This window comes from Pezoporus flaviventris, unplaced genomic scaffold, assembly GCF_033815535.1.
Source record: "Pezoporus flaviventris isolate CSIRO_AGI_PZ_B2104156 unplaced genomic scaffold, CSIRO_AGI_Pfla_v1 ptg000020l, whole genome shotgun sequence".
NCBI lineage: Eukaryota > Metazoa > Chordata > Aves > Psittaciformes > Psittacidae > Pezoporus > Pezoporus flaviventris.
This window is the reverse complement of record NW_026892568.1, coordinates 7,826,871-7,854,081: the sequence shown is the minus strand read 5'-3', so window position 1 is coordinate 7,854,081 and position 27,211 is coordinate 7,826,871. Positions and strand designations below refer to the sequence as shown.

At 55.0% G+C, this 27,211-nt stretch overlaps 1 protein-coding gene across 7 annotated transcripts in view; it reads right to left on the bottom strand.

Moving 5' to 3' along the window:
- Positions 1–436: 436 nt before the first annotated feature.
- The window catches only part of SEPTIN9 (septin 9), a 134,584-nt gene continuing 107,809 nt past the window's right edge, over positions 437–27,211 (bottom strand). For 6 of the 7 annotated variants that reach the window (XM_061455608.1, XM_061455611.1, XM_061455610.1 and 3 more), the window contains 9 exons: positions 19,457–19,648; positions 15,850–15,978; positions 15,420–15,501; positions 14,502–14,639; positions 8,361–8,478; positions 5,900–5,995; positions 5,053–5,149; positions 3,405–3,456; positions 437–2,533 (listed from right to left, as the gene is read on the bottom strand). In XM_061455608.1, the coding sequence (XP_061311592.1) occupies positions 2,398–2,533; positions 3,405–3,456; positions 5,053–5,149; positions 5,900–5,995; positions 8,361–8,478; positions 14,502–14,639; positions 15,420–15,501; positions 15,850–15,978; positions 19,457–19,648 (1,040 nt within the window). In that variant the 3' untranslated portion in view covers positions 437–2,397. Of the gene's footprint in view, positions 2,534–3,404; positions 3,457–5,052; positions 5,150–5,899; positions 5,996–8,360; positions 8,479–14,501; positions 14,640–15,419; positions 15,502–15,849; positions 15,979–19,456; positions 19,649–26,419; positions 26,510–27,211 lie in introns of those variants that run through there. The other variant, XM_061455612.1, reaches the window with a different exon arrangement.

The following is a 27,211-nucleotide window of genomic DNA, read 5'->3' as shown; positions in this document are numbered from 1 at the left end:
TCCTCGAAGTGAAGCCAACTCCCAAGGGCATCCGAAGGCCAACCCTGCAGTCATGAAAGGTGTTGAACACCATTTCCCTGCGAAGCCAAAGCCACACTGGTGTGAAAGGCAAACTGCTGCTCCCCCCAAACCAGGTGTAACCCACCTCTGAATGAAAACACCAGCGACTGCAGTCAAACAGCTTCACCATGAGAGCAAAGGGAGGGCACCCCCCTGCCTCCTTGGGATGTGCAAGGACACCGAGGCCATGCTGGTCCCAGGTGCAGAGTACCTGAGGCAGGTGTCAGAGGTAGGATGAGGCAAGGAGAAATAAACCCTCACCCCAAGGAAGGCAGAGCACAGCAGCTCTGGAGCTGGACTCTCCCATCACCCCCAGGCTGTCCGCACAGCAGCGACCACACCGTGGTTGGGAACAGACATTTCCAAACAAGCCTCCTCCTATTTGCATTCAAAACATTTATTTTGGGAAATACATATTAAACACTATTATTTATACAAAAATGGACTAAATTTGTCATAATGCTTATAACCCCCAAAAGGCCATTTTAATAGATCTGGATGAAAGGGGGTTTATTGTATTATTTTCATTTTCTTTCTTGACTTCCCCCCAAAATACTCGGGTTACAAAGGAGAAAGCAGCGTGTCTTTGCTTGGCCCAGGTTGAGGCATCAACTAGAGGGAAAACTGAAGTTGAAGATGACATCTGCAGAAGTGCCTCACACGAGAGATTTCTCCCCTTTTTTAACACTTGAAATACATAACATTTTTTCTTCAGTTAATACACTTTTTGGTTCGGTTTTTGCTAAAATATAGCAAGTCAGCAAGTGGAGTTGTTCTTCCCCAGCAGCTCTGTTTCGCTGTTGTGGGGCGAACGTGAACTAAGAGGGAGTAGATTCTCCTTGCGATGCACCCCTGCTTTGGCTGCTGGGAGGGAACGTGCATGGGGAGCCCCTGCAAACCCTCCACTGAGCAACATCATCTGGGCATCCCCACCAAGATGAAAGCAACCTCCTCCCTCCTTCTGGTCACCTGAAGGTGGATCTGACCCCCATGGAGACTATCAGGTGGGTTCCACAGCACCTTCCAGTGCTAGAGAATGGGACAAGCTGCCAATTTAGTATTTGCCCCCCCAAAAAGAGTGATTTGCAGGAAGTTTTATCCCTTAGAGGAGATACGGAGACCGGTGGAGCAGAGAACAGAGAGGGTGAGCCGGGGTGGAGACACCTGTGCCATGGTGTTACTTAACCAACCACCCTGCAGGGTCTTATTTACTGGAGACTTGTTGAAAGAGGTGGTGTGGGGGGGCAGAGGAGGGACCGTGGGGTGCAGCACCCACAAACACTGCCCCAGCCCACCCCACCGCTGCAAGTCTCGGTCCGCACATGCACCATCCCCTTACACAAGGGCTAGCAGAAGAGAGGAGTGTGTGACACATACACACATGACAGAGGGGATCCCCCCTAACTAGAACTGAATTAAAACATACCCAATACTCTGACACAGGGGAAACCCCAAGGGTCAGACAGGACAACCCTGCAGCTCCCATCGCCACTCCGCAGAGACCTTCCACTCTCAGCCCCCTTTGGACAAGCATACTGTGGGAAAACCCACCCACCCGAATGACAAATAAATACACAAGCATTGCCAGGACATCAGCCACGTCTGTGGGCCAAGGGAGAGGGAAGAGGAGTCTCTGCTGAGTGCTGCAGGCCTTCTGCAGGCTGCAAGGACAGACGAGGCAAGCCCTCCCTCCCCTCTCCCCCCCTGTTGCAAGGTAACAGTCTGAAAAGGCACTTCTCCCAAAGCAGGTCGCTCTGCGGGGCCGGGGGTGGGTGACAGGCGAGGTGACACCTAAGCACTCCCAGTTTATTGCATATAGACAGGGTAGAGGGGTTGGGTTGGGCGCTGACAGGTCCCAGAGGGCTGCAGAGGGCTTGAAGGAGGCAACAGCAGACAGGGATGGCACCGTCTTGCTCTCTTCATACCGCCGTACCTTGCTTCCAAAGGCGACGTTCACCTGGAGAAGCCCTTGCCTTCAATGGACGGAGAAGAGCCTCTGCATGGAGGGGCAGGCAGGGCTCCGGGGCACTCCAACCCCATGGATCTGCTCCCCCAAGCTCGGCTGTTGGGGACCAGCAAGAGCCCGACCTCTGCGGGGACACGGTCCCCAGCCCAGGGATGCTGGACTAGGGGCTGAGAAGAAAACTCATGCCACGAAGCGGGGAGGGATGAGCCCCGCACGACAGAGACAGCGTCTAGTTATTTGGTCAGTTAACATTGGCAGGGGCTGGGGAGAGGGGGAGAGGGACAGTGGCAGGGGTTTATATAAAAATAAAGGGGGAAGAGGGGAGAAAGAGCGAGCGTGAGCGAGCAAGGTCCTGGCTACAGAGCGAGAGGTTACATTTCGTTAGCCACCAGCTCTTTGTCGGTCACGCCGTTGGAGAGGGAGCTCTGGCCCTCGTTCAGCCTCTTGACCCTGTAGGCTTCAAAGTGGATGTTGCTGGTAATATCCTTGATGTTCTGCATGTGTGTCCTGTGGGAAAGGGAGATGGGAGCAATCACATCGCACTGGGTGCAGGTTCGGCCAGCCCAGCCTCTGCCACCCCAACCCTCACACCCCCTGACCTCTGCTTTCAAACACCCCATCCAGCCCAAATCTTCCCTCCTGCTTTACTGGTTAACACTATATTTAGGGCACAGGAGGGAAACAAAGGCAGTTACAGGCAGTCAAGACCACAAGTCTTCACTGCTATCAACAGCCTGTGCTTGGGTAAGCAGGCACCCTGGCTGCGTAACACCCATCCAGGAAGATCCCAGTCCTACAAGTCCCTGGGATCAGGTTTTGCAGGCCCACACCAATCTGCCAGCAACAGGTTGTATGCGGAGGCTTTATCTTGCAGTCAAACTTGGGAGAAGCCCAATGTCCCCTTCAGCAAGGCAAGGGGGCTCAGCCTCCCATTCCCTGGCAGCAGAGATGCTCCTGTCAAGAGGAACCAGCAGTTGCCCAGACTCCACAATGGCACAATCATGGGATGCAGAAGGGATGCAGTCTTTGGACTGGAGGTAGGACCTGGGACTGGTGAGGATTCATGAAGGCCAAAAGGCTTTCCAGCTGCTTGCAGGTGAGCTGGAGCCACACTGCCAGCAGCAATCTTGGAGTTTGTCCTGACCCAGCTCTCAATCCTGCTCAGCACCATAGCCAAGAAGAGTCCCTGAAACCATGTCCCACTGAGTGGGGCCACCCCTCCCAGAGGGGCTGCAGCAGGCTGGGAGGGGATGGAAGGATGGAGGGATAATGGAGGAGCAGAGAAGAAGCTGCTGCTTCAAGCTGGGCTGGGTTGTCCCCTTTCATTGGATGCCACCTGGTGACCAAAGGCTATGGGGACAAGGACAGTCCTACCAACCTGATCAGGAGGTCCCGCAGGTAGGCGAACTCACAGTGTGTCGTGTTCTCCACTGGTAGAGAAAGAGAGAAACCCATCAACGTGCACCCATGGCATGAGTGTGGCAATCACATGGGGTGAGGAGGACTTCACAGAATCACAGAATCCCAGACTGGTTTGTGTTGGAAGGGACCTTAAAGCTCCTCCAGCTCCAACCCCTGCCACAGGCAGGGACACCTTCCACTAGAGCAGCTTGCTCCAAGCCCCTGTGTCCAACCTGGCCTTGAACACTGCCAGGGATGGGGCAGCCACAGCTTCTCTGGGCACCCTGTGCCAGCGCCTCAGCACCTTCACAGGGAAGAGCTTCTGCCTTATACCTAACCTAAATCTCTCCTCTTACCCCAGGGGCTACAGGGTGCAGGACCAAACCAAACAAGGGAGCTCGCAGAAGCATCTCCCAGCACAAACCCCTCTTTGGACCAACACAAGCTTAAGTGGGCCCCAGACAAGGCAGGGGAAGGGACAGCAGAAACTTCACAGGCATGAAACACGGGAGTGTTTCATCTGTAGCTTTGCCATGAGCATCCTGCTGCATCCCAGGCATTCTGGGGACTGCTGCCCAGGCTGGGGTGCTGTGGAAGGACACGGCCTCTTGCTGACAAGGCTCCCTCTGTCTGAACAGGGCCTGGAGCAAGGAAGAGTGCTTGCAAGAAGGAAAAATCAACGGGTGCTGCTCCATCACAATTTGTCTGATAAATTGCAGTCTAAATCCAGAGGATAAATTCCCTTTTCTCAGTTCTTTCTTTACCCAAAGGGGTTTGTACATCATGCAGGAATGGCAAACCAACAAATAACACTGTTCTGCAAAGGCTGCCCGTGGCCAAGGCTGGGTCCTGGGGTCTCCCGGTGCTGAAGGCAGATGCCACACATGGAAGGTGAGTGGATAAATGAATCCGTTTAAACTCAGCCCTTCCAGGGACCGAGCACGAGAGGGCAGCAGAGCTTTAAAATACACTGATTTTCCTGGCATCTTTGTTAAGCCATTCCTTAACACGGGATTCCTATTAAAAAGCCTCATAAATGAGAATGCTATGAAATGAAGGGGTGGAAGGTAAGAAGGGTGGGCACTGGAGATGTGCCACTTGGCTGCCTGAAACCAGGACAGGGAAACATGTGGGTGGAGGCAGGAGCTTCCATCTGTAGCCTTTAAACCACAATTTAAAATGGGGGAGAATCCAGGAAGATGCCAATGGGATAAAAACGGAAGAGGGAAGAGATCCCACAAAAGGCATCAACCAGATGCATGGTGGAGGGTAGAGATGCCAGGGGAAGGCTCTAATCTGGGCTTGAGACAGAGAGATGTCACTTGTGCCCTCACATCCAGCCATCAGGCATTTAACTGTGTGACAAGCAGAAGCCAGGCCACAAGACACCCCAAAGTGTCCCCTCTGGTAGTCAGCATCTCCCGAGATGCACAAAGGCCCAAGAACTCAGCACAGAAGCACCTGCCAAGGTATTTCCAGCCCTCAAACACCAGAGAAGTAATTTTCTTTCGAGGGGCAGGGGAGCACTATATACACCTCAATTTCTATGCTGGTTTTGGACCTTATCACCTTCTAACAGGGCAGGGAGATGGGCTCAGGAGGTAGGGAAAACAAGGACTAGCTACCTTCAATGGTGCCCCACTTGGTCTTCCTTCCAAGGATTCTTCTTCCATTAACCTGGTATTCCTGGTCACTGCCCACCACTGCAAACGGGATCATTTCCTGAGGAAAGAGAAAAACAAGGTTACAATTTCCTCCTGAAAAGTGACAGGAGACCAAGCTGGCGAGCAAAGTCTTACATCAAGCTGCTTCAGGAGTGTCACGGGATGAGCTGGTCTGCCTGTGATGCTCCTGAGCAGTGCTGTCTGTCAGGGATGGCAGGCAGCCCAGGACTTGGGCAAAAGCATCTCTCCTGCATGCCCAGTCTATAACTAGTCTAAACCCAGCCCCGAACCAGTGTAGCCCAGCACGTCTTTTGCAGGCACCAGCATGCAGCCAGGGCAAAGGTATCATGATGCTTCCCTCATCACTTGCTGATCCAAGGTGGTGACTTTGTACCTCAGAGCCCCCAAATTCTTTGAATTTGCTCAATCTACTTTCTTGAGCCAAAAAAGTTACTTCCTGTAGCAAGGACATGACAGCCAGGGCAGCAGAGCAGCCCTCATGGCAGACACCAGCACTCCCCATGCCTGGGGCAGGCAAGGGGCCATAAGACCCCTCTGCTCGCTGGTTGCTGAGGGCACCTTTGAGGAATGGAGCTGGGGAAGGAGCAGAGACATGGATGGGAGAGGAGACCTTCCCCTGTCCCTGCTCTGAGCTCTGGCAGGATCCTTGGTCCCAGACAGACCCTGTGGATAGGAGCTTTGGAAAGAAAATAGAAGCCCCTTGCAAGAGATCCCCCCAAGGACATCCTCAGCCATCAGAGCTGCAGGCCCCATCAAACACATCCAAGCCACAACCACAGGCACTAACCCTGAATTTCTCATTCACTAGTCGATCTTCAGAGTCTTCATCAAACTCCTTCTGAGGATACACATCGATCCCATTGGCGAGAAGATCAGCCATTATCTAAGGGGGAAGAGCAGAGGAACATGAGGAGGAGACACAGGCAGAGGAGCTGCATTCCCACCACAGCAGCTGCTCCCACCTGACCCAAAAGGCCGTTGTGAGCAATGCCCACAGCAATGCCCAGCAGCAGCATCTTCCCTCTCCATCCTAAACACTGCCCACCTTGGGGACAGACCTGTGTTTAATTGCTGCACACCTACCAAATCCTTGCCCTGGAATCTCTGCAAGAACCCAGTGCCAAGACATGGCTCAGGCTGAGAGTGAGATGGAAGTTACATGAGCTGGGTGTTGCTTTGGGATTGAATAAGACAACACAAGCTGCACCAAACAATGGGGAACATCGCTGCCAGGCATGTAACCCAACACTAAAAAGTCGCCTTCTGGTGTTTGTTTGCACTCCTTGGAAAAGGAGTCACAGCAGGGTTTGATCCAAAAGGACAGGGACACAGACAGCTTGGGAGAGTGGCCTCTAAAGATATTGCCTGTGCGCAAGGCAAAGAGATGCTGAAATGGGATTCCTGAAATGGGTGCAGGCTCAGCTCACAGGTTGCTCAGGGGATCAGCCTTCTACAGAGCTGCAAACCCCAGCCCAGCCTGCATGCTTCCTATGGCAATAAACTCCACGTCAGCCCTAGGCTGTAGGCTTGGAAAGGAGCAGATCCAGTCCAGAGAAAACCCCCAGCAGCCTCCCACTCCCCAGCCAAACCCATACACTATTTTTAGGGGAGCAACCCAACAAAGCAACTCCAAAGGGCATCAGAGCCCATTCCACTAACTCAGTGCAATGCTGGCATCAACCCTGCAGCCAGGCTGGGGCTTCACCATCACCTGCCCATCCTGATCCAAACCCAAAACCCCATTCTTCTCCGAACCAGCTACACCCCCAGGGGCACAAAGGGCTCTGCTTTTGAAGCACACACCAGGAGTGCTGGAGCAAAGGGAAAAGGTCCCAGCCTGTAACCTGGGCTCATTACCTGCCCTCTTGTTGGCACTACCAGATCTGGAGCCATAAGCATAGGGAAGGTGAGCCCCTCACACTCCCCTTGGCTACGCATTCTCCTTCCACCTGGGAGGATTTTAGGGGTCTGGTTACAATCAGGATGTGAGATAGGGCGAGCTCATCCTGAGCAGAGCCAGTGCAGAGCGTGAGAGCCAGGAGCTGTCCCATGCTCTGTCATTACACAAGGATGGTATCAGCAGCTGAGCTTGCCCAGGTGACATCTGAGGTCCCAGACTGACTTTGCAGTCCCAGAGCCAGCCCCCACCCACAGATGCATGGATACCTGCACATGGAGCCAGCAGTCTGCAAAAGCCACTGCAGAGAGCAGATGTGGCACCATGGACACCCCATCCTCCTGCACCAGCTCCTGGAAGATCTCTGTGCAGACAAGCCCAGCCTGGATTACTTCTCAGCTCCATAGCCAGGCACCCTCTAGCTCACTGCTAAGAGAACTGCCTGCAGAGTTTGGATTCAGCCCCCAAAACCAGACTGGATACTTCAGTGCCTGATCCTGTTAAGAGCTGAGAACACAGGTTTGGTAAGGGGTGTTTCACCCTCTTCTGTGCAGAGATATTGAACCACCTGGGCTAATGTGCCATCTTTTCCATAACTAATGGAGGTGGCCCCTAAAAATGCCTTTTTGGCAAGACCCTTTCCCCTTGCTTCACTCCCCTGCGATTCAGACTCACAGACCAACGAACTCGGTGGCTTGCTGATGTCTGCAGGGATGCTGAGACCATCGTGCCTGCAGCCACATCCATCAGCTACACAAAGGGATTTATAGCCCTTCTGAGCCCCAAAGTGGGGCATCTCCACCTCTCAGCATCCCACGCCTTGCTATGGATTCAGACAGCTCTTCCTCAGCTCCCCACCACCAGCTCCTGACCAAGGCAATCAAGGGAATTTCATTCCTTGCTTTCTCCATAAATCAGGCCCAGCTGAACTCAGCAAACTCACACATCTTTTTTGCCTGGTTCCTGTATCAGTGTGTGATGCTGTACAGGGAGGGTTTTCCAGCTTCTACGTGCAGCACCATCTACCTCCCAAAGTAACAGAAACCAGCCTGAAAACAGCACCGATAACAAAGGAGGCAGGAGAAACAGGCCTGGAGCCTTAGAGCTCGAAACTTATCCTGCACTGACAAAGATCCAAGAGAAACACCAGGAACTGCTTGGACTGCAGGCCGTTCCTCCGGCCACAGGGGATCGCTCAGAGCTGCAGCCGGAGGAATGTGCTGGGCTCGGGGCCAGGCACTCGCCTTCCCAGCCCTGACAGGGGAGGATGAGGGATCCGGGAGGGGTAAAGGTGCAGGAGGGGATGGGGAGCAAGAGATGGGAGCCCAGAGAAGAGCCTCCAGCTCCTCACCCTTTGTTTGAAGTAGTCCCTCTCCTCCAGCGTTAACGTGTCGGCTTTGGCGATCACGGGGACGATGTTGACCACTTTGCTCAGGCGCTTCATGAACTCGATGTCGAGCGGTCGGAGCCTGAAAAATACAGCAGCAAAAAGGGGATGTGTGCACTGGTAGTGAGGTGGGGGTTGCTGCAATCCCCTGCAGAGAGGAGGCATTCAAAGGCTGGGCACACAGGAGGGATCGCTTCCTTTAGGATAGGGCAAATAAAGACATTTTCTTAAAAGCAGGTCTGGTTTGCAGACAAACACTTGAAATGTTTCCCTTTCAAAGCACCCCGCTATCGCCTGCAAACCCTCACAAAGCCTCACAAAGTGGGAGAGGGCTTTGATCTCTGCATGGATGCTCGCCACTGAGGACTGCAGGAGCTTGCCCAAAGCTACGCGTGTCCTTGGCGAAGCCAGGCTGAGAACATGGGTGATGCCGTGCCCGCGATGTACGAATCAAGCTGGGGAGAAACCACAGTGTGAAACCTCCTCCAGCCCTAGCCAAGCTGTCAACCATCATCCAGGGGCTATTCCTGCTCACACTCCCTCCTGAGCTGAGCACCAGCCAGGACTGCACGTCACATGGGATTAAAAAAGGCTTTGCTAATTCTCCAGGGCTCACAGAGCACTGAAGAGTCGCTGCTTGTTCCAGAGGGCAAAAACATCACAAAATCTCTACAACAAAAACCTCAGTGGAGGAAAGCTGCAGACTTGCAAAACCCCAAAGAGCAGCTCTTTGGGAAATCTCTCCCTGGTAAATGCTCCTGCTGTCAGCAGGGACACAGCCTCTGGTGCCACGCTGCTCGTGTCCAGGGGCTGCAGACACCAATGGGGGCCTGGCCATGACCCTCCCTCACTCCTCAGTCCACCCTGAAGGTGTTTTTACTGCTGAGGGGTCCCAAACCATGTTCAGAAAAGCCCTCCTGGGGACACCTCCACTTGCTGCAGGTCCCCTCGGTGCCTCTCGGAGTGATGGGTGACAGCTGAGCAGATGTTGCCTTGAAAAAAAGAAACCCGGAGGTTCCAGAGGAGGCCAGGGCACAGGAACACCTCCAGGGTGCTCACGCATTAAATAAGGAGCCTGTTTGAAATAAAACCTCAGTGAAAGCACAGGAAGGTCAACACCAAAGCCCCGGAAACAAAGGGAAACCTCTGCTGCGCGTACATCTCCATGACCTCCAGTGATGGCATGTGCCAGCAGGACACAACCCAACTCATCTTTGGTGGGACTGGGGCAGAGAGGTGAAGTCACCTTTCAGAGGAGCTGTAGGCTTCAGACCAGCCCTGTGCCATAAGACAAAGGGTCCGTGGCAACAAGGAAGAAACAGAAACAAATGGGATGGTGACTTAAGATGCCCTGGGGCAAGCAGGGACCCGACAGGAGCCCTGTAGGGGGGAACAGGGAGTGGAGCAGAGCATAGCCAAGAGAGCACCTACTGCCAACATGCTCAAGCCAAACCCCTCCGTGGTCTTCTCAGGCCTCGCAAAGGGCTCAGAGAACCCCCCATACCCATCACAACTCCTGCAAACCCAGCAAGATTCACACAAGAGCAAAGGGGAAGGAGCTCATCCTGCTCTTCTGCACTCACCAGGCAGTGCTCCCATTCCATGAGGCCACCCCTGCCTAGTTCCAGCCCCAGAGAGACCCACTCAGCTCCGGCTGATCCCAAAGGACCAGCTCAAGGCAGGGCCAGCACTGGTGACCCAGCTGAACTTCCCCTGGTCAAACCCCAGGGATTGGGCTGGACCTGCCAGGTAGACCTTCCCTCCACATGCTAACAGCAAACGTAGCCCAGAGCACATCATTAGCCCAGCTCACGCTGTTAGCATGTGGATAAACGAGTTCCTAACGCACACAGTCAGGAGCCACAGATCACCCTGGGGCCCAGGAAAGAAAGAGTTTGGCTATTTAAATAAAAAAGAATAGAAAATAACACAGGGAAACCCCCACGGACACATCTAAGCAGACTTGCTGCTGGCAAACATTGTTTGGAGCTCTGCATAATGTATTTCCCAGACCTCCAAGGAAGTAATGCAGTTATGCTCCTTGCCCAGCAGACTTCTTTCCCCTCCTCTCTTTGCTATTTTTCAAACAGTTTTTCCCCTCTAAAAGCCTCTTCCCTACTGAGACTGTGTTCCTGCCTCTTTCATCAGCTTTTCTTTTAGAGTGAAGACCAGGATGCACATGTAGCCAATGCAGATGAATTAGCAGTCACTCAGACATTTGAGTTTCAGCTCAAGTGACCCATAACACCCACTGATACCTGGAGGATGCCAGCAGCGAGCCTGAGAGCAGGAAGCAGAGCCAGAGCCAGCCCACACCCTGCCCATGTCCAGCAGCATCCACTCAGGCACAGTGACCATGTCCCACACCGGTCTGCAGGCAAAGCCAGAAGGGCCCAAGGCACTTCAGCCGTGACTTGCTGCTCCAATGGCCAAGTGCCTTGTCCATGGAGGTCACCTCACTGCATCAGCCTGGAGAACTGGAAGGGAACCAAGGGGCTCCCCAGAAGAGCAAACTTTATGTTTAAAGGGAATTTTGCAAGTTTCTACATACTCCATCAATTCCTGCTGGGAAACTCCCAAAAGACCCTAGGTATTTAAAAGAAAGCGATTCTTTTCACTAAGAACAAGACCTGTCACTAGACATCATCACGTTCATTTGAAGACACCAAAGGAGAATAAATGGCTTAAGGTGATCACGAGTGCAGCTTGATTTGCACTAACCAGGCAGTCACGGCCAAGGTCACAATGGGGCAGCTTGGGATCTGCAGGGACCAGTTTTGGTGTTTAACCACCATCACCATCCTGTGAGACAAGACCCACATGCCAGCACCTGAGTCAGGATTAGCAGTGAAACCCTTACATATACAGGCATGCAAGACAGCAAGAGAAAGCCAGTTATTTCATTTCAGGTGAACGCAGTCTGCTCCAAGCAGAGCACAAAGGAGAAGGTACAGCTCAAGGAGGAAAAGCATCTGTTTTCTTTCCCCTTCTGCAGGTGGTCGCTGATATTAAACTGCAGCTAGACACATACATGCTTTTGGCTTTGGTGGAAGCAAGTGAAGGAGCTCTAAGAGCAGTGGATGGGCTGGAGGAGCTGCAGGACAGGCTCCAGACCACCCTAGTCAGTCCTGGCTGCTCCCCCATCCCCTCTTGCTACAGGGCTGGGCAAAGCAGTGCAGCTGAGTACACTGGGCACGTCATTTCTGCATTGCCAGCACCCACCACACGCGGACAGGGTCTAATCAGAGGCTCATTCCTGCTGGTTCCCTTGAAATGCCGTTATAGGAATCAAAATTCACAGTGAACTGCAGAGTTATTTCCTTTTGGTTGTGCCCCAGCTCAAACAAGCAGCAAGAATGTGAGCCGTGCATTAAGCAAACACCAGGGAGCACCCAGCAGCCATCCAGCACCATCGCCAGGACCCGTCAGCCTGCTCAAGGGACCTGCTGGGCACCAAGAGGGGCAGCGAGCAGGGGTGTGTGGCTGTCCCACAGCCAGCAGCTCTGGTACAGGCAGAAAAGGGGCTGCAGGGACCAGGACAGTGTTTCAGAGTCCTGTTTCAGAGCTGAGCTTCACAGGGGTCAGAGCCGAGCTATTTATTGGGTGGCACAGAGCCAGGCTTGCAGGGCTGCAGCAAGAAGCTGCTGCCAGCACCTTACTCAGCCTTCACAAACATGGTTTTAGGGGAGTGTTACAAGAAGGAGAGGGTGTGTGCAAACTAGATGGGTTGCAAAGCCTGTCCTGAACTCCCTGCAAAGGGAGATGGCAGCAGAAGCTTCTCCACTGATTAACCCTTGAGCTGCACAGATGGGAGGGCCAGACTGAGCCAGAGCCAAGCAACCCTCTGCTCCGTCCTCTGACTCTGTGCACTCGGGTAACTTTGCTTTCTTTTTATCCTATCTCCTTTTCATTTAAGAAACAGGTGACTGATAGGCTGGGATGCTGCAGCAGCTGGGGCTATGTGCAAGGGAAGGGATGCTGAGTCCGGTGCCGTGCCCATCCATGTGAGCACAGAGGGACAGATGGACACGAGTCACCACTGCTTCGGCTGCATGACATGGTGAAGGCAGCAGCTCCCCAAAGGTAATGCAAACAAGCCCTGTGGCTTGTCTTGTCCCAGGATGGATGACACCAAGCACCGTTGGATAGCAAGCGGCACGGGGCACACACAGATGGTGCCACGTGGACATGGTGGGTGAGGATGTCTCTAGTGCAGGTCCTTGAAGCACTACAAGCCACTGCCCTTGCCAGCACTGCTCCCTGTTGCCTCCTGGAGAAGCCAGAGGCACCGCATCAAGGACCTCAATGCCCTTCCCATACCCATCTGCAAGGGACCATGGACCACCTGCCTCATCAGGGGCCCAAACTCACACTCAACCTCATGCTGCAACCCCAAGACATGGGTCCCCAAATCCTTGTCCTCCAAAATGAGCATGATCCTCTGCTACCAGCACTGACACAGCAGCTCCACCCAGCAGAAGTGGCCAGACCATCCGTTCATGTCCATGGACCACAGGCAGCACTGAGAGGATGAGAAACATAACCTGGGCTTCACAAGAGAGCAGAAAGGAAACCCAGTGCCTGCTCAAGCTCACAGAGAAGCAAAATTTCACACTGACTTCTCCATCCCGCGGGGTTTTGTCCCCTTTCACTCACTCCTCAGCTTATCTCCATCACGAGGGCACACGTGAGTCAGAGACCAGCTCTGACACCGGGACAGGAAACCTCAGCCCCTGAGCCACGGCTGGGGAGCGTGTGCTGGCCCCGGCCGGGCTATCAGGCTACAGAGGGGGGAGGATCAGCACAGGGCTCAGCAACAGCAGCCTCCAACCGCCGGGCTTGCTCGGATATTGGAAACACATGTTCCTGGGAGAGAAAGAAACAAAGCAGCTGAATATCCCCACAACTGCTGTTAGCCGGCGGGTGAGAGAAACCAGAGCGCGCGGCTGGAGAGGCTCCAGCAGGGGACATGGGGATGGGGCTCCACACCGCTGCAAACCTGCAGGGCCTAAGCATCAGATGCGCTTGGAGAAGTTAAACACCCAAAGCAATGAGAAAACCCTAATGCTGCAGCACTCTGACCTGCAGGGTCTGCAGATCAGGGCTGAGATAAGTGGGACCAACATGTCAGACTGGCTTAAAAATGTCATTTCCCTTTGAAACGCTTTCTGCTTTCTTGTATTAAACCATAAAGGTTTCGTCAGCTCCTTTTGCTCCCAATCGACAGCCAGTTACACAAGAAGAGCGTAACTGGCCCATGCAGTCATTTTATCCCAGTGAAGAATGCATTTTTGGTCTACCCACTGACAGAAGCAAAACAAAGTCTTTTCTATTGGAATATATCTCTACACGGGGAAGAGGAAATGGCTGACATTAATACAGTGCTGGCGGCTTAAGTTTAGTTTTGAAAACAGACCCAAAAATCTCCCCACGCAGACAGAGCCAGAAGTGGAAGGAACTGACATGGATCAAAAAGAAACTTGGGTCTCGTTTTATGTTGTGACACTTTGAGCGCCCCAGATTTTCACTGCGGGCTATGTGAAGGAGGAAAAAAATAGAGCAAGATCTGGGCCTTTGATGCTGTCACTTGAGAAGTGCCAGAGCCAGGAGAGCTCTGCACTGAATAAACTCCATCCCACTTGCAGACTAGTCAAACAACCTACGAAATACCCTTAAAGGGTGAGGGTGTTTGCTCCTTTGGTAGTGGGAGGAAAAGCAGCTTCTCCCCTTACAAAGGCAGGGGCAGAGCAAAAATAATTAATGCTCTGTTTGCAAAGGCAGCCTTTCTGTCCAGTTTGAGAGCTTGGTGACTGGTGTCCACCCTCTGTGGAACAAACAAGGCGACCAAAGCAAAGCAAGCAGCTAACTCAGGGAGGCTTCAATAGCCCTTGGAAGAGGAAACGCCACATTCCTCTGGGTACAGCAGCTCTGCTCTGTTATTGTGAGGGCTCCAGCCTTAGGAAGGACACCTTCACACTGTCCTCAAGCTCCTCAAGTGCCCAGGAAACATCCCAAGGATGAATGACCCTGATGGCTGAGCTGCCCAAGACTGAATGCAGGAGAGGGAAGGCCTGAGGACCTGAGCGAGGCGGGCAGGGTACTTACGAGTGGCCGGTGGCTGGGATGAAGTATATACAGCAGTGCACCCGCGTGTCGGGGATCCGCTTCTTCCGGTTAATGTTGATTTCCTCCTGCAGGTACTTCTCGTACTGGTCATTGATGAACTTCATGATGGGCTGCCAGCTGCAGAGAGAGAGGAACATGGGATGATGTGTGAGGGATCTGGACCACCCCGACCCCTGACTGTGTGAAGCAGAGCGCACCGAGCCACGGATGGCTCTGCATCCTACAGAATCCCATCAAACAAACAAACCAGAACACACACAGGGGATGTTTTAGGTCCTGTCAGTTCCCATTCACACAGCAACTGCAGGGAAATCACAAACATCGCACAGTCAACACTTGGCAACTCCATACACCACAGCAGGAGGGCATTTACTGGCTGGTGTAGACAAGCAAGTGCCTAAAAGTCCTCCCTTGTCTCCTGAGCACATCTGCTGAGCGGGGCATCACCAGGAGCATCCCTTGGCTCCTTGCACAGTGTCAAGGCACAGGAGCAAGAGCAGCACCAAACCCCACAAGCCCGGTCTGGCTCATGGTGAGGAGAAGGCACCTGCCATCAGCCAGCCCTGCCCCTGCTGTCCCACACAGGCAGCCACTGTTCCAGGGGCTGCTGGCAGAACCTTCAGAGCAAGCTCAGGGACCGGCCAGGCTGGCACACAGCTGCTCCCAGCTGCAAACAAAGGTTGCCTCATGCCTGAACAGCAGGATGTTTGTGGGCAATCAGATGGTCCAGGATCAGCCCTGGGGAGCATGGCACCATGCTGCCACCCACAACAGCCCTCTTCCTGCTCCCCATGGAGCACGGGTGGCACAGGACCAGGCTACAGCCCTCAGCACCAGCTCCACGTCAGGATGCCCCAGGGCCTCTGCTCTGATCCCCATGCAGCACAGCCAGCTCACCAGTTCTCATTGTTGATGTGGTCTCCAAAGCCTGGGGTGTCGATGACCGTCAGCTTCATGCGAACCCCCTTCTCTTCAATCTCTGAAATGGAGAGGGAAGCCAGTGCATGAGGGGAGCACCAATGGGTGCTCTGGCCAAGCCCACCCTCCCAGAACCAGCTGGAGGGCTGAAGCTTGCTCCCAGGGGAGAAATGCACCTTCAGAGCTTCTAACAGGCACAAATCAGCTCTCCGGAATAATGCAGCAGTCCATCTGCCCTGCAATGCCACCTCCCATGGCCACCTTACTTGTTCCCTTCCCACACAACTAAGCCAGTGCTGGTGGATAAAGAAGAAAATCAATGTTTTCTCAGCCCTGCAAGCATCTCTGGAGACACAAGGCAGAGCAGGACCGAAAGCCAAGGCACCAGGTGGGATGTATAGAGCCTCACCGTGAGTGATGGATTTGATTTCAATGGTCTTGGGGATCCTCTCTTCACAAGTCGGCTGTACAGATTTCCGGCTGATTTTGGATTTGAAGAGGGTGTTGATTAACGTGGACTTCCCCAAGCCGCTCTGACCTGGAAAAGAGCAGGATAACCCACAGTCAGCACTCACTCGCTTCCGGGCTGTTTTCTCAGGGATGCTGACAGGCTCAGCCTGCACCGGATCTGCGGGAGGGAGGTGAGAGGTGCAGCTGCTCCCCTGCAGCCCCCCCTGCTCAAGGAGCTCGAGTCCATGCTCCAGTCCATGCATGCTGTGGCCCCAGGCACCTTCTCAGCTCCAGAGCAGCTGGTTTGCTGAGCATGAGGTCAAGAGCATCCAGGCAAAATCACAGCAACCCCACGGACAGGCAGACACCGACAGGGGAGTTTCAAGGGCTCCAGTGACACTCAGCAGCCCTGGAGAAGGGCACAGGGACCAGAGACCCCCAGGAAGGAGCATCCCTTCCTCCTCTGCCTCCTGCAACTTCCCCTGTCCAGCTCCACAGAGGAGACTTAGGAGCATCTTGGCAGGCCCTTAGCTGGACGGAATTAAGAGCAGCAACAGTTTTCCAGACCTCAGTCCTGCAGCATCTGCTGCTGCTTCCCTGATGGACTTGCTTTTGCAATCAGACCAGCTGGCTGCACAGACCCCTTTTAGCAGGTCTAGGCCAGGAGCTCCACTGAGTCCCACGAACAACATCCCAGGGAGCACATCAGATCCCACAACTTTAACAAAAACAGCTTTTAGGAAGAAGTGCTTTCGTGCTTTATATCCCAGAGCTGGGGCCGATCTGTGCAGAAAGGACACAACCCTCCAGACCAGTTATTCCACGAGACTGGAAAACAACTTTTCCAGAGCAAGGAAAACAGAGGAACTCCTCAAAACCCAGGGAGCAGATGGTTGGTTTCAGAGCAGATGTTCTGTGCCCCCAGCAGTCATTGCAGAGCTCCAGCAAACACCACGGGGGCCCCTTCTGCCCCATTCTGATGAGCCACATTGCAACCAGCTATTGCTGGTTTCCCTGCTTCCTCCAAGGCCCTGACTCATCCAGGTTGCCAAAGGCACCCAACGGTAGGGTCAACCAGCTCATCAGCCCCGGGCATCACCTCCTGGCCAGTCCACTACTCGATCAAACAGCAGTTTAGAGCCAAGTGTACAATGCTGCCGTTGGGAACCTGTGGTCCAGCACAGGATAGCTCTGCTTGCCAGCCACCCTCACAACTGGGTTGTAAAAGAAACACATAGACCAGGCTGGGGTGATGTGCTCCTGGTCCTCTGCTGCCTGAAAACACATGGGGCCAAGCACAAACAGGCCTGAAGCTGTGAATGCAGAAAGCCAAAGAGAAGCTCTCATTGCACTGCCTATCACTGAACAGAGCACGTGGGGAGAAGAGGAAAGTGGGGTGACAGGGCTAGAGCTCCTGGCAGTCCATTCCTGCCTGTCCAAGCTCCCAGAGCTGCACTGCCTGGAAAGGGACCAGGGCAGAGAGACACCATGACCATGGATGAGATGTCCCCCTCTGAACCCTGGGCACAGGCAGACCTTGCTGAGCAATGGACATGGCTACACCTGGGACACGATGGCCGCAGTGGCTGAGCACAGGGTAGACCTGCTCCCACCTCCCAGTGTTTGCAGCCCTGAGCTGAAACCGGGCAGGGAAAGCGTGGCTGTGTCCCACTGAGCCCAGTCAGCTCTCTTCTTCCAGCTGCTCTGCACCAAAAGCTGAACACAAAAGATGTGCTTTGGGTTTTTTCTTTAAGCGTAGACCTTTCTTCTCATCTCTACAGCCTTAGAGGGTACGGGGCTAAGCTGACCTCAGCATGAAACCTCCTTTCAGGGCTGGTGAAGCCCTTTTGAATAGGAACCCCACTACTAGGGCAGAAGACTTTCAAAAAGCCTCACCACAAGGACACTGGCAGCAGTGCTCAGTTCCCACCTCCCGCGCAGGGTAAGTTGCCTCCTTCATCTCTCCCCTCATCCACTCCACTGTAAAACAGGGATTGAATGATTTCAATGCAAGGACTAGCAGCTTAGGCTGGGTGGGAATAAAGGAGCTAAACTAATCCCTAAAAGCCTGAACATCCTCTAGGGAAGTGCAGCAGGACAGGGGCTGGCTGCTGCCTCCCAGTCTCAGCAGCGCTTCTGCAGGGGCACCCCCGAGGTGCTGCTGCCCTCCCGCATCCCTCCCGCATCTTCTGGGAGGGCCAGAGCTCCACTTGTTTATGCTGCCACGAATTCCCCAGCCTGTAAACAGTCAGCCCAGAGCCTGCCAAGGGAAGAACAATGTTTTCCAGCCACGCTGCAGTACAGGCTTTCATACCACACACAGTGCTGCCAAGGCAAAGCTGGGCCCTTTACTCAACATCCCTCCGCATCTGCAAAGCAGAAAGCTGAGGTGCTGCACAGCACAGCCAGCTTGGAACGATGGGTGCCTCTCCTGCCAGGGAAATAGGGGCCTAGTGCATGCAATCTTTTTTGTGGACTCTCAGGATCAGTGCTGCAATCCCTCTGCCCTGGGAGTCCTGCTCCACAAAGGACTGGGTTTGTTGAAGAGCCTTGCAAGAACTGGTTCTGCAGTGACTGGGTTTGCAGCCATCCCCAGCCTGGGGAGCCCTCTCCACAGATCAATTTTTGGATGAAAATATCAAAATGGGAAAGTCAGAGCATCAGCAGAACTCCCTGGGAGGCTACAGCACAGAATCAGCAAGCACTGGATCAACCAACCCATTCTGTAACCCCTGGAGCACCCCTCGGCTGCAGGAGCTCCTACCCAATGGGCACCCTGCACAAACCTGCAGCCTTCCTCATGGGAGGAAGCAGGATGGTGAGGCCCCACTGGCACAGCATGGGCCATGCCCGGGGCTTTACTCTGCTCATCCCCCTGTGCTCCCTGTGAGAGGCTGAGGCAGGAAGAGCTGCTGCCTGCACAGCTCATCCCCGCTCACACAAAGGGCTGCACAGCACCAGGCAAACACCCACACCTGGAAAAGAGCATAAAAGGCTCATTTCTTTCCACTTTTCCCCCTCACACCGTGTCCTGCAGCACCCAGCTCTCCAGCACACCCAGCATTTTGCTGGTGAGCTGCTCATGCAGTCCCAGAGCAGAGGGGCAGCAGGAGCACAGACCCCCCCAGCAGATGCTGCAGTCAGAGTGGCCAGTGGGCTCTAGCTGAAATAAAAGTGCTTCATGCCACCCCCCTGCAGCCTTGTAAAGCTGATGAACAGGAGCTTGTAAGCAGCAGGATTTGGACACACAACCTTCCTGCCCTCTCTCCCTGCATGCGGACACCTCCTGGGATGCTTCTTTCTGGAATGTCCCCATGGGTAACGCACCCCAAGACATTGGAAAATGCATGGGACAAAGGCCATGTCCCACTGACAGCTTTAACGACAGCTGAATTCAAGCCAGCTCCTCGGGAGCAGGGTTTGCTGACTCCTAAGGCAGCGACCCCAGTGCTGAGCCTCAGCTGCTGCTCCTGAGGGGCCTCCAGAGAGGCCAAACACCATCGCAGCAGAACAAACCCAACTCGCCGACCACGCTGCGAGCAGCTGGCGAGGAGGGAAGAACTCACCCACGACCATGATGTTGAACTCGAAGCCCTGCTTCATGGCTTTCCTTCTCATCTGCTCCAGGATGGCGTCGATCCCCACGTAACCAAAGTCCGCAGCCGGCTTCTCCGGCCGCGTCGGCGCCGCCTGCTTGGGGCCGGCATCCCGAGGAACGTCCGTCATGCCGGGTGCGTGGCTGGGAACTGCCTCTGGACCTGCAGAGGCAAGAAGAGGGTTGTGAGGGGTGGCAGGCAGAGCCAAGCACACAGGGATGCTGCTGCTCCTGGGCAGGGAAAGAAAGGAGCTGCTTGGTGCATCCAAAGAGGGAATAAAGCATGTGCAGACACTCAGGGCACCAGGGGGCTGAGGGAGGAGGCAAATGGGATCTTCCTTCACCTGTAACTATACTGAATTTGGGTTTCCCCTTCTTAACTTACTGGATTCACCTTGATCCCTGCCCACATCACCAAGCCACTGCAAAGGGATGCTGCTGCGAGAGCAGTAGGCACACCAGGGAGCAGCAGATCTGCCACCAAGGAGTGGAACCCAGCACAGAGAAAGTCCTTGGCCTGGGGCTGGAGTTTACTTAAGTGAGTGATGAAGGCTTTTAGCAACAGAGCCCTGTGCCCAGGCCCTGCAGTTAAAGCCTTGCAGACCTACACAGCCTGCCTGCTCCCCTACCACTGTAATTACAGCACTATGCAGACTGCTGCTGGGAATGCCTCGTGGCCACGTTTCAGGGAACAGGGTGGCTTTGAGGACACAGAAAAGTCCTCAGCATCCACGGACATGTGCCCTCCTCCAGCTCCAGCTGACACAGCACAGAGCCTGCTGGCTCCAGCTTGCTGAAAACCCCAACCCAACACGTCTGCATCAGGACGGGTCGTGCCAGACAACACCCCCACAGCCGCAAAGCTTTTGTGATCTTGCGCTAATTCTGCCAATATCTGCCTGAAGAAACCAAACCCTTCAGCTTCCCGCAGAGACAGGGCCATCATCAGCCCTGCAAGACAGCTCCAGGTCAGCAAAGCGCTTCAGAAGCAGATATACACCCACAGCTTCCTAACAGAATTCAGGGAACCATCCACTCCCTGAAGCACCAGGAGCATCTGACACCAGGAAGGACAAACTGGCCCTGATGCACTACTGGGAGATTCAGTCTGCTCCCACTCAGCCCCAGCTCCTTCATGTTGCCATAGTGGATATAGCAAATATCATGAAGGCAGAACATGGGTAAGGTCAGCCAGGTCCTTGCAAGCTCTGGAAATATCAGCATTGCAGAGCAAGCTGCCCTGGTGCAGGCATGGAGAGGGAGAGTCCCTGCAACCATCCGCCTGAGCAAGCATTTTATCCTTGTTAAGCTCTTTGCAATGCATATTTATGATGATGCTGATGATGTAGATTTGAATTAGATATCAGGAAGAAGCTCTTCCCTGTGAAGGTGTTGAGGTGCTGGCACAGGGTGCCCAGAGAAGCTGTGGCTGCCCCATCCCTGGCAGTGTTCAAGGGCAGGTTGGACAGGGCTTGGAGCAACCAGTTCTAGTGGAAGGCATCCCTGCCTGTGGCAGGGGTTGGAACTGGATGAGCTTTAAGGTCCCTTCCAACCCAAACCATTCCATGATTATTTGGAAAGGACTTACTGCAAAGTCTTCATCCTCATTCCTTCAAAGAGCAACAGGGCTCTCAGCTCAGTTTCTCAACCCCACTGTTACTCCTGGCCTTTGATGAAGTGCTGCCTGGTTTTCTCTCCCACCCTCCAAGGGGCTTTGTAGGAGCATGGCTGGTCCAAAGGGGCTCCTCCAAACACAAGCCCACCATCCCTTCTCTGGTGATGGCAGGAGCAGCATCAGACTGAGCCTGCTGCGGTCTGCAAGGCGGAAGCGCTGGTTTCCTGCTAGCACAGCGCTCTCTAACATAGGCCAAGCAGAAAAAAGTATAGCAAAAAGAATGAAAGCAAACCCAAAACTGATCCCAAGGACTGCTGGGTCACTTTGAGCACTTTTTTCCACCAACACTCAATCCCAGGCTGTGCAGACCAGTGTACTCACAGAGCTGCCAGAGAGCAACCACACATGGTAGCAACATGCTCCTCTGGGGGAACACATGGATTCAGGCTATTGCACAGCTGGAAACGTGCTGCCACACTGCCCCTTGCAAAGCTGATCAACGTGGCGTGCCTGAGGCCTCAAGGCAGATCCAAATGAGCCCTGTTCCAAGATGGCAAGGCCAAAAGGGGAGAAAACCCACCCTGGATACCACTAGGAAAAAAAACAAACCCAACTAAATCACACGGAAAATATGCTGCCACCAGCAGCAGGGCTGGGTTATGCAATGGCTTCAACTCCTCCATGCATGCATGGGAGAGAACCTGAAGCATTCTGGTCCTGCTGGATGGGACAGCAGCCTGGGAAATCGGTGCAGATAAGGTCCAGCAGCATGTGCTGAGAAACAAAGAAATGAAACAAACAGAGCAGAAAGTCATCCTCTGCATGTGATAAAGGCCAGGAGCATCTCCAGCACCTCCTGGCTGCTGCTCATCTATCAAGCTCTGCTAAGGAGCAGCAGGCAAAGAGGTGACCCCCTCCCTAGGCAGGGGGATGTGCAGGCAAACCTGTGCCCAGCACAGGGAGCAGAAGCTGCCTCACCACATTGCTTTCAGTGTGAGAAGGAGGCCTCCGGACTCCCTGGGCCCCAGCAAGACAAAAGGCACAGGAAGCACAAGGCGATGGCAGGCAGCAGTTTGTCACCTGGTTTGCCACCTGCAGAGCACACAGGCTCGCTGCCACCCGGGATGCTCCTCAGCAGCACAGCACACGGGCACCACAGCAGAGGCAGGATGCAGCCAAGACACAGGACCACACCATAGCATAGGCAGGTGGGGATGCTGTGCTGGGTGGCTGAGAGCGCTCCCAGCAGACACTTGTCTGGGACAAAAAGATCCTAGAAATAAACTGGATCAGCAGCAGTGGCTGTCCAGGGCACACCATGGCCAGATCCTGTACTGGTCTGACCCATTGTGCTCTTTGTGGGGATAGTGCCAAACCTGCAGCATTCCCGGTGCCAGCATCGCTGAGCTGACCTTTCCAAAGCAGTGCAAGGAGGGATGGATTGATAAACACCCTATACTGTCAGAAATCCCTCGCTGCCACCAGGTCCCTAATGAGAGCAGGCTCAGACCCCATGCACCATTGCTTCACTGCTTGCTTTGCTGATGGGGGCTGAGCCTGCAGCTCCCTCCTGCTCGCATGTTCCTGGATAAACATGAAGCACGGGGGAACACGTGCTTGTGCCATATTTAGACCTCCCCTGCCAGGGAAACCCTCTCCACATGTGCACAGGGCAATGCTGCTGAGACCGTCAGGGCAATGCTGCACAGAGCGGCACCAGGCCCACAGCTCCAGCCCGGGCACCAGCCTGACTCAGGACAGCTGCTCCAAAGCTGACTTTGCCAAAGGCTCGGAGCTGCTGCACTGTAATTGATGTGTGTCAGGCATGAGCCAAACCCAGCATCTGCAAAGCAGCTGACAAAAGGCACCCCGCAAGGAGGAGAGCCCCAGGAGCCCCCCCAGGAGCGCCCTGCTCCTCCAGCCAGCTGGATGCTGTGCACGGGATGGGATTTGCGGAATGCTGCACTGATGCAACATCCCAGGTCAGCTGCGGGCACGGGATGCAAAACCAGGCCTTGGGCTCACCCGGAATGCCTGGCAGTCCTCACCTAGGATTTGGGAAAGGGTTTGGTAGGAGAATAGTGTTTCCACTGCAGATACATGAAGGTTAAATAATCCTTGGAGAGGCTGGACTGGGAACATCTCACGTACCCCAGCTCTTGGCTAGACCCAGCATCTCCATGCTCTGCTCCAGCAATGCGCAGGGAGTGGGATGCTGGTGACCCAGAAAGGCAGAGCTGACCCTGCACTGGTCATGGACCCGGTTCTCAGCAGCTCCATAAAGCCACCAAGAGAGGCCAGGAAGTGCACCTCTGCATGGCCCCAGCACCAGACTCAAGCCATTCACACACTGTACATGCAGCTGACAGAGAAATGCTAAAGCTTGCTGAGCAAACTGAAGCAACATCCCTGGATGCAGCGAGCGCCAAGCATTTGCCACCTTTTGGTGATTCTGCAGCCGGTTCTGCAGAGCGACAAGCACCCAGGACACTGCAGTGGGATAACTCCCCTTCCCTCCACACAACAGAGACTGGGAGCACTAAGGGCTTCCAGGTTTGCTGGATGGGTTCATGTGAACACAAAGAGAAGATTCACAGCATGTAGCAGTGGTATATCAGGGTGTGAGAATGTAACAGCTTCCCAGGCAGCTGAGCATCCACAAGGGATACTGAGCTTTCCAGGGAGCAGCATGCACCAAGTAACCTGTCAATTTTTGGAAGCAGCAGTCTTACAAAACTGCGGCTGTAGGGTGTAACAGAGATATTTTTGGAACCAAAGGGTGAATTTATAGCTCCCAGTTAACTACAGCCAGCCACTGGGACTGCACAACTCTCCCCTTTGCACACCAGGCTAGTGACCACAAGCTATGGAAATGGATCCAACCCATGGAGGAGGTGGCAGAGCCACAGCTTTCTCTTTCTAGAGGACAGGAGGAGTCAGGAGGAAAGAGTCAGCAAAGCCAGGGCTGGATGCAAACCCAGGCACTGCTGCCCAGTCGGAGCCACTGCGGGATTCCCCAGCACTGCACGCAGCAGATCCACATTGGTTCCAGAGGGATGTGTGGGTACCAAGGAATGTGAGACACATCTTGGGCTGAAACTGCACCTCAGAGGAGAGCTCAGCCTGGCATGCAGAGCCACCACCACAGACCCTGCAGCACCAAACTGTAACTTAGGGACGTTTCTATTGTTCAGTTGCAATTTATCTGCACTGGCTGGCACAGCCAGGCCAAAGCTGGAGCCTGTCCCTCGCATCCCTGGGCATGAGGCTATGGTCTCAGGCTGGCCACCAGCCCAGGCCCACCTACCAACCAGTTACATTTCCTTCTCAGCTTGTATCTCCGCACAGGTGCCAACAAACATGACCCAGAAATAGTGGAGGATGCTTAACTACACTTAGACCAAATCAATCCAAGAGCTGTCAGAGAGACGGCCAGGTGCCTCCTGAGCATGCAAGATGCTCCAGGTTTGAAGCCTTCTACTCACACAACAGGGGGATAAATCCATTTTGAGAGATCAGAAAGGAAGCAGCGATTCCTGCTCTGGAGCAAGCACTTCAGTAGGTGACCGGACAGGGCTATAGCACTGAGCCATGGGCACAAGTCACGGACACACACAGCACGTTGAACCATCCCAGCTCGCTCCCACATGTGCTTCCGTCCCCTCCCCACTCCGGAAGCAGTCCTCCACAGCTCACCCCTCCAGCTCACCCCTCACTAGCTCTTTCATTTACAAGAGATGGATGCTCCAGGGCTCCCCACCGCTGCTTCCCTTCCGGCTTAACCCTCCAGCTGCCACAAGGTCCTGTGGCGGATGTTTATAGGCTGGGATGCAGCGAGCTCATCCCAGAGGTCAAACCGTGGTGCCAGCTCTGCCCGGATGCAACTTCAAGTGCTCACAAAGTGCCACCTGGGAGCTCAGGCACAAGCCCCTGTGCTGCCTTGGGGCACCCCAGATATGATGCAAGGCCTGTACCCCCCATAACACCATACCCCACTCAGACACGTGCCAGCCCTTGCAGCACAGCCGGCAAATGCACATCCTCATTTCTTCAACCACGTGAGGCAGCAGCCCCAAACCACCTACCCGAGACCTGCAAGGAGTTGTTACGCTCTTCTCTTGTTTTCCCAGAGAAATGCAAAAGGAAGGAGATGATCATAAATAACTCCAAGTCTTGTGTGCTCCAGTCTTGCAAACTGAGCCTCGGGCACGTGGAGGGCTCTGACCACTCAGCCCCAAGGTCTCCCTCCATAAGCAGCTTCCCTGGAGGTGGAGTGATAGCTGCCCCCGAGACCAGCCCTGCCTCGCTGGGCATGACCCCCCCACCAGGGAACTCTCCTGCACACCAAGACCAGCAAAAATTACATCAACCAGCCTCATGCAGCCTCTGCTCCCTACAGACATGCTCGGGGTGCCCAAGGACCCCCACAGAGCTGACTCCCGGGTGGGTCTGGGGAGAGGACCCAAGCCGTGTCCATCCTGAGCGATGGTGCTCACAGGAGGGATGTGGAGGACCCTTCCCAGCCCCTGGGTGTGAGCAAGCACCTCTCGCCCACCACTGCTGCTCCGCAGAGCTCTCTATGTTGAAAACAAAGAAGCCGGCCGCGCTCCACAGCCTCAGCTCGCCCAAAGAGCGCTGCAGGAGGAATCTGTCCGGCCCCGGGCACCTCCAAACCCGGCTGAGCTCCCACGCTGACTTCTGCAGCTACAGCAGAGGGAAAAGCAGCACCCCGAGGTGCGGGAGTAACCCGTGCTCCGCGGGGGGGTTACACCCGCGGGCTTAGTTTAGCTTGTAATGACTTTCTTTTGCTTGGGGTTTTGCTGCTGGGTTTTCCCCTTTTTTTGGTGTTTTGGGTTTTTAGGGGTAAGGTTTTTGTTTCTTTCGTCTTGGTTTTTTTTTCACGAAGGGCAGCTCTGTCCCAGACGCCCCGAGAGCCCCGTTTATGGGGGGCAGCAGCGCGGGCAGGGCCGCCGGGACCCCGCAGGAGGTTCCCCCCCTCCCCGGACAGAGCCGCTATTCATCCCCGGACAATGCCGGCATCGCGGCCAGGCCTCCCCGAACAACGGCCCCTCTTGGGGGGATGCGATGCGCAGGGGCGAGGGGCCGGGCGGGAGGTGCGGGATGAGCTCCCCCGGCTCCCCCCCCCCCCCACTCCGCACTCGGGTGTCCGGGGCCCCGCGTGGGAATCGGCGGGACCCCCCCCCCCCCCACCCCCGCGCTCTCAGGCCCTTCCCCTGATTAATTCACCCCCCAAAACCACTTCCCCCCCTCCATGAGCCCCCTCTCAGCTCCCCCCCACCCCCGGCACCGGCGACTCACCCGCGGCGGCGGCGGCTCCGGCAGCCGGCGGCTCCCCGCCTCCTCCCGCGCTGCCCTCCGCCTCCTCCCCCATCGCCCTTCCTCCTCCTCCTCCTCCCCCATCACGCTGCCTCCTCCCCCTCCAGCCCTGCCCGGGGGGATGGAGCCTCTTCCCGGGAAGTTTGCTTCACCCCAAGGCGGTTTCCAGCTCCCGGGGGCCCATAGAGGAACAAAGGCGGGAGGGTTTGGGGAAACCCGCTGGGGACTTCCATCGGGAAAAGCGAGGCTGGGACCGAGTCTGTCCCATGCCGAGCAGCCCAAGGGGCAAGGGCAGGTCCCCAGCGCTGAGCACAGCCCTGCCGGCACTCGGTGCTCCGGGATGAAACTCGCCTTTTGCTGCCCAGCGTCCTGGAACTCCCGCAGCAGGGATCGACACCAGGCGCCGGTGGGTGTTAACGCCGCTGACCGTGGGCTCCCTTTGCTCCGCAGCTGTTTGAAGACCCTTGGGCCACATCTGGAGACAGCAGCCTACACACGCCAGCCTCGCTGCTCCTTAAAATCATGTCCGTTAAGCTGAACGAAGATATTATCTGTCTCCACAAGCTCTTCCTGCCTTGTATCTTGATTACCAGAGCCTCACCGCCACCACATCTCCCACCAGTGGAAAGGGCAGCAGCGAGGTGCATGGGGCAGGGAGGTGATTGCACCTCCTGGCCCTGCTCCCATCACCAGTGTGAGGTGCTGGCCTGACCTGGTGGGCGTTGAAGCCCCCCCCCCCCGGTTCCATACAGCAGGGCCAGGAACAGAAGGGGC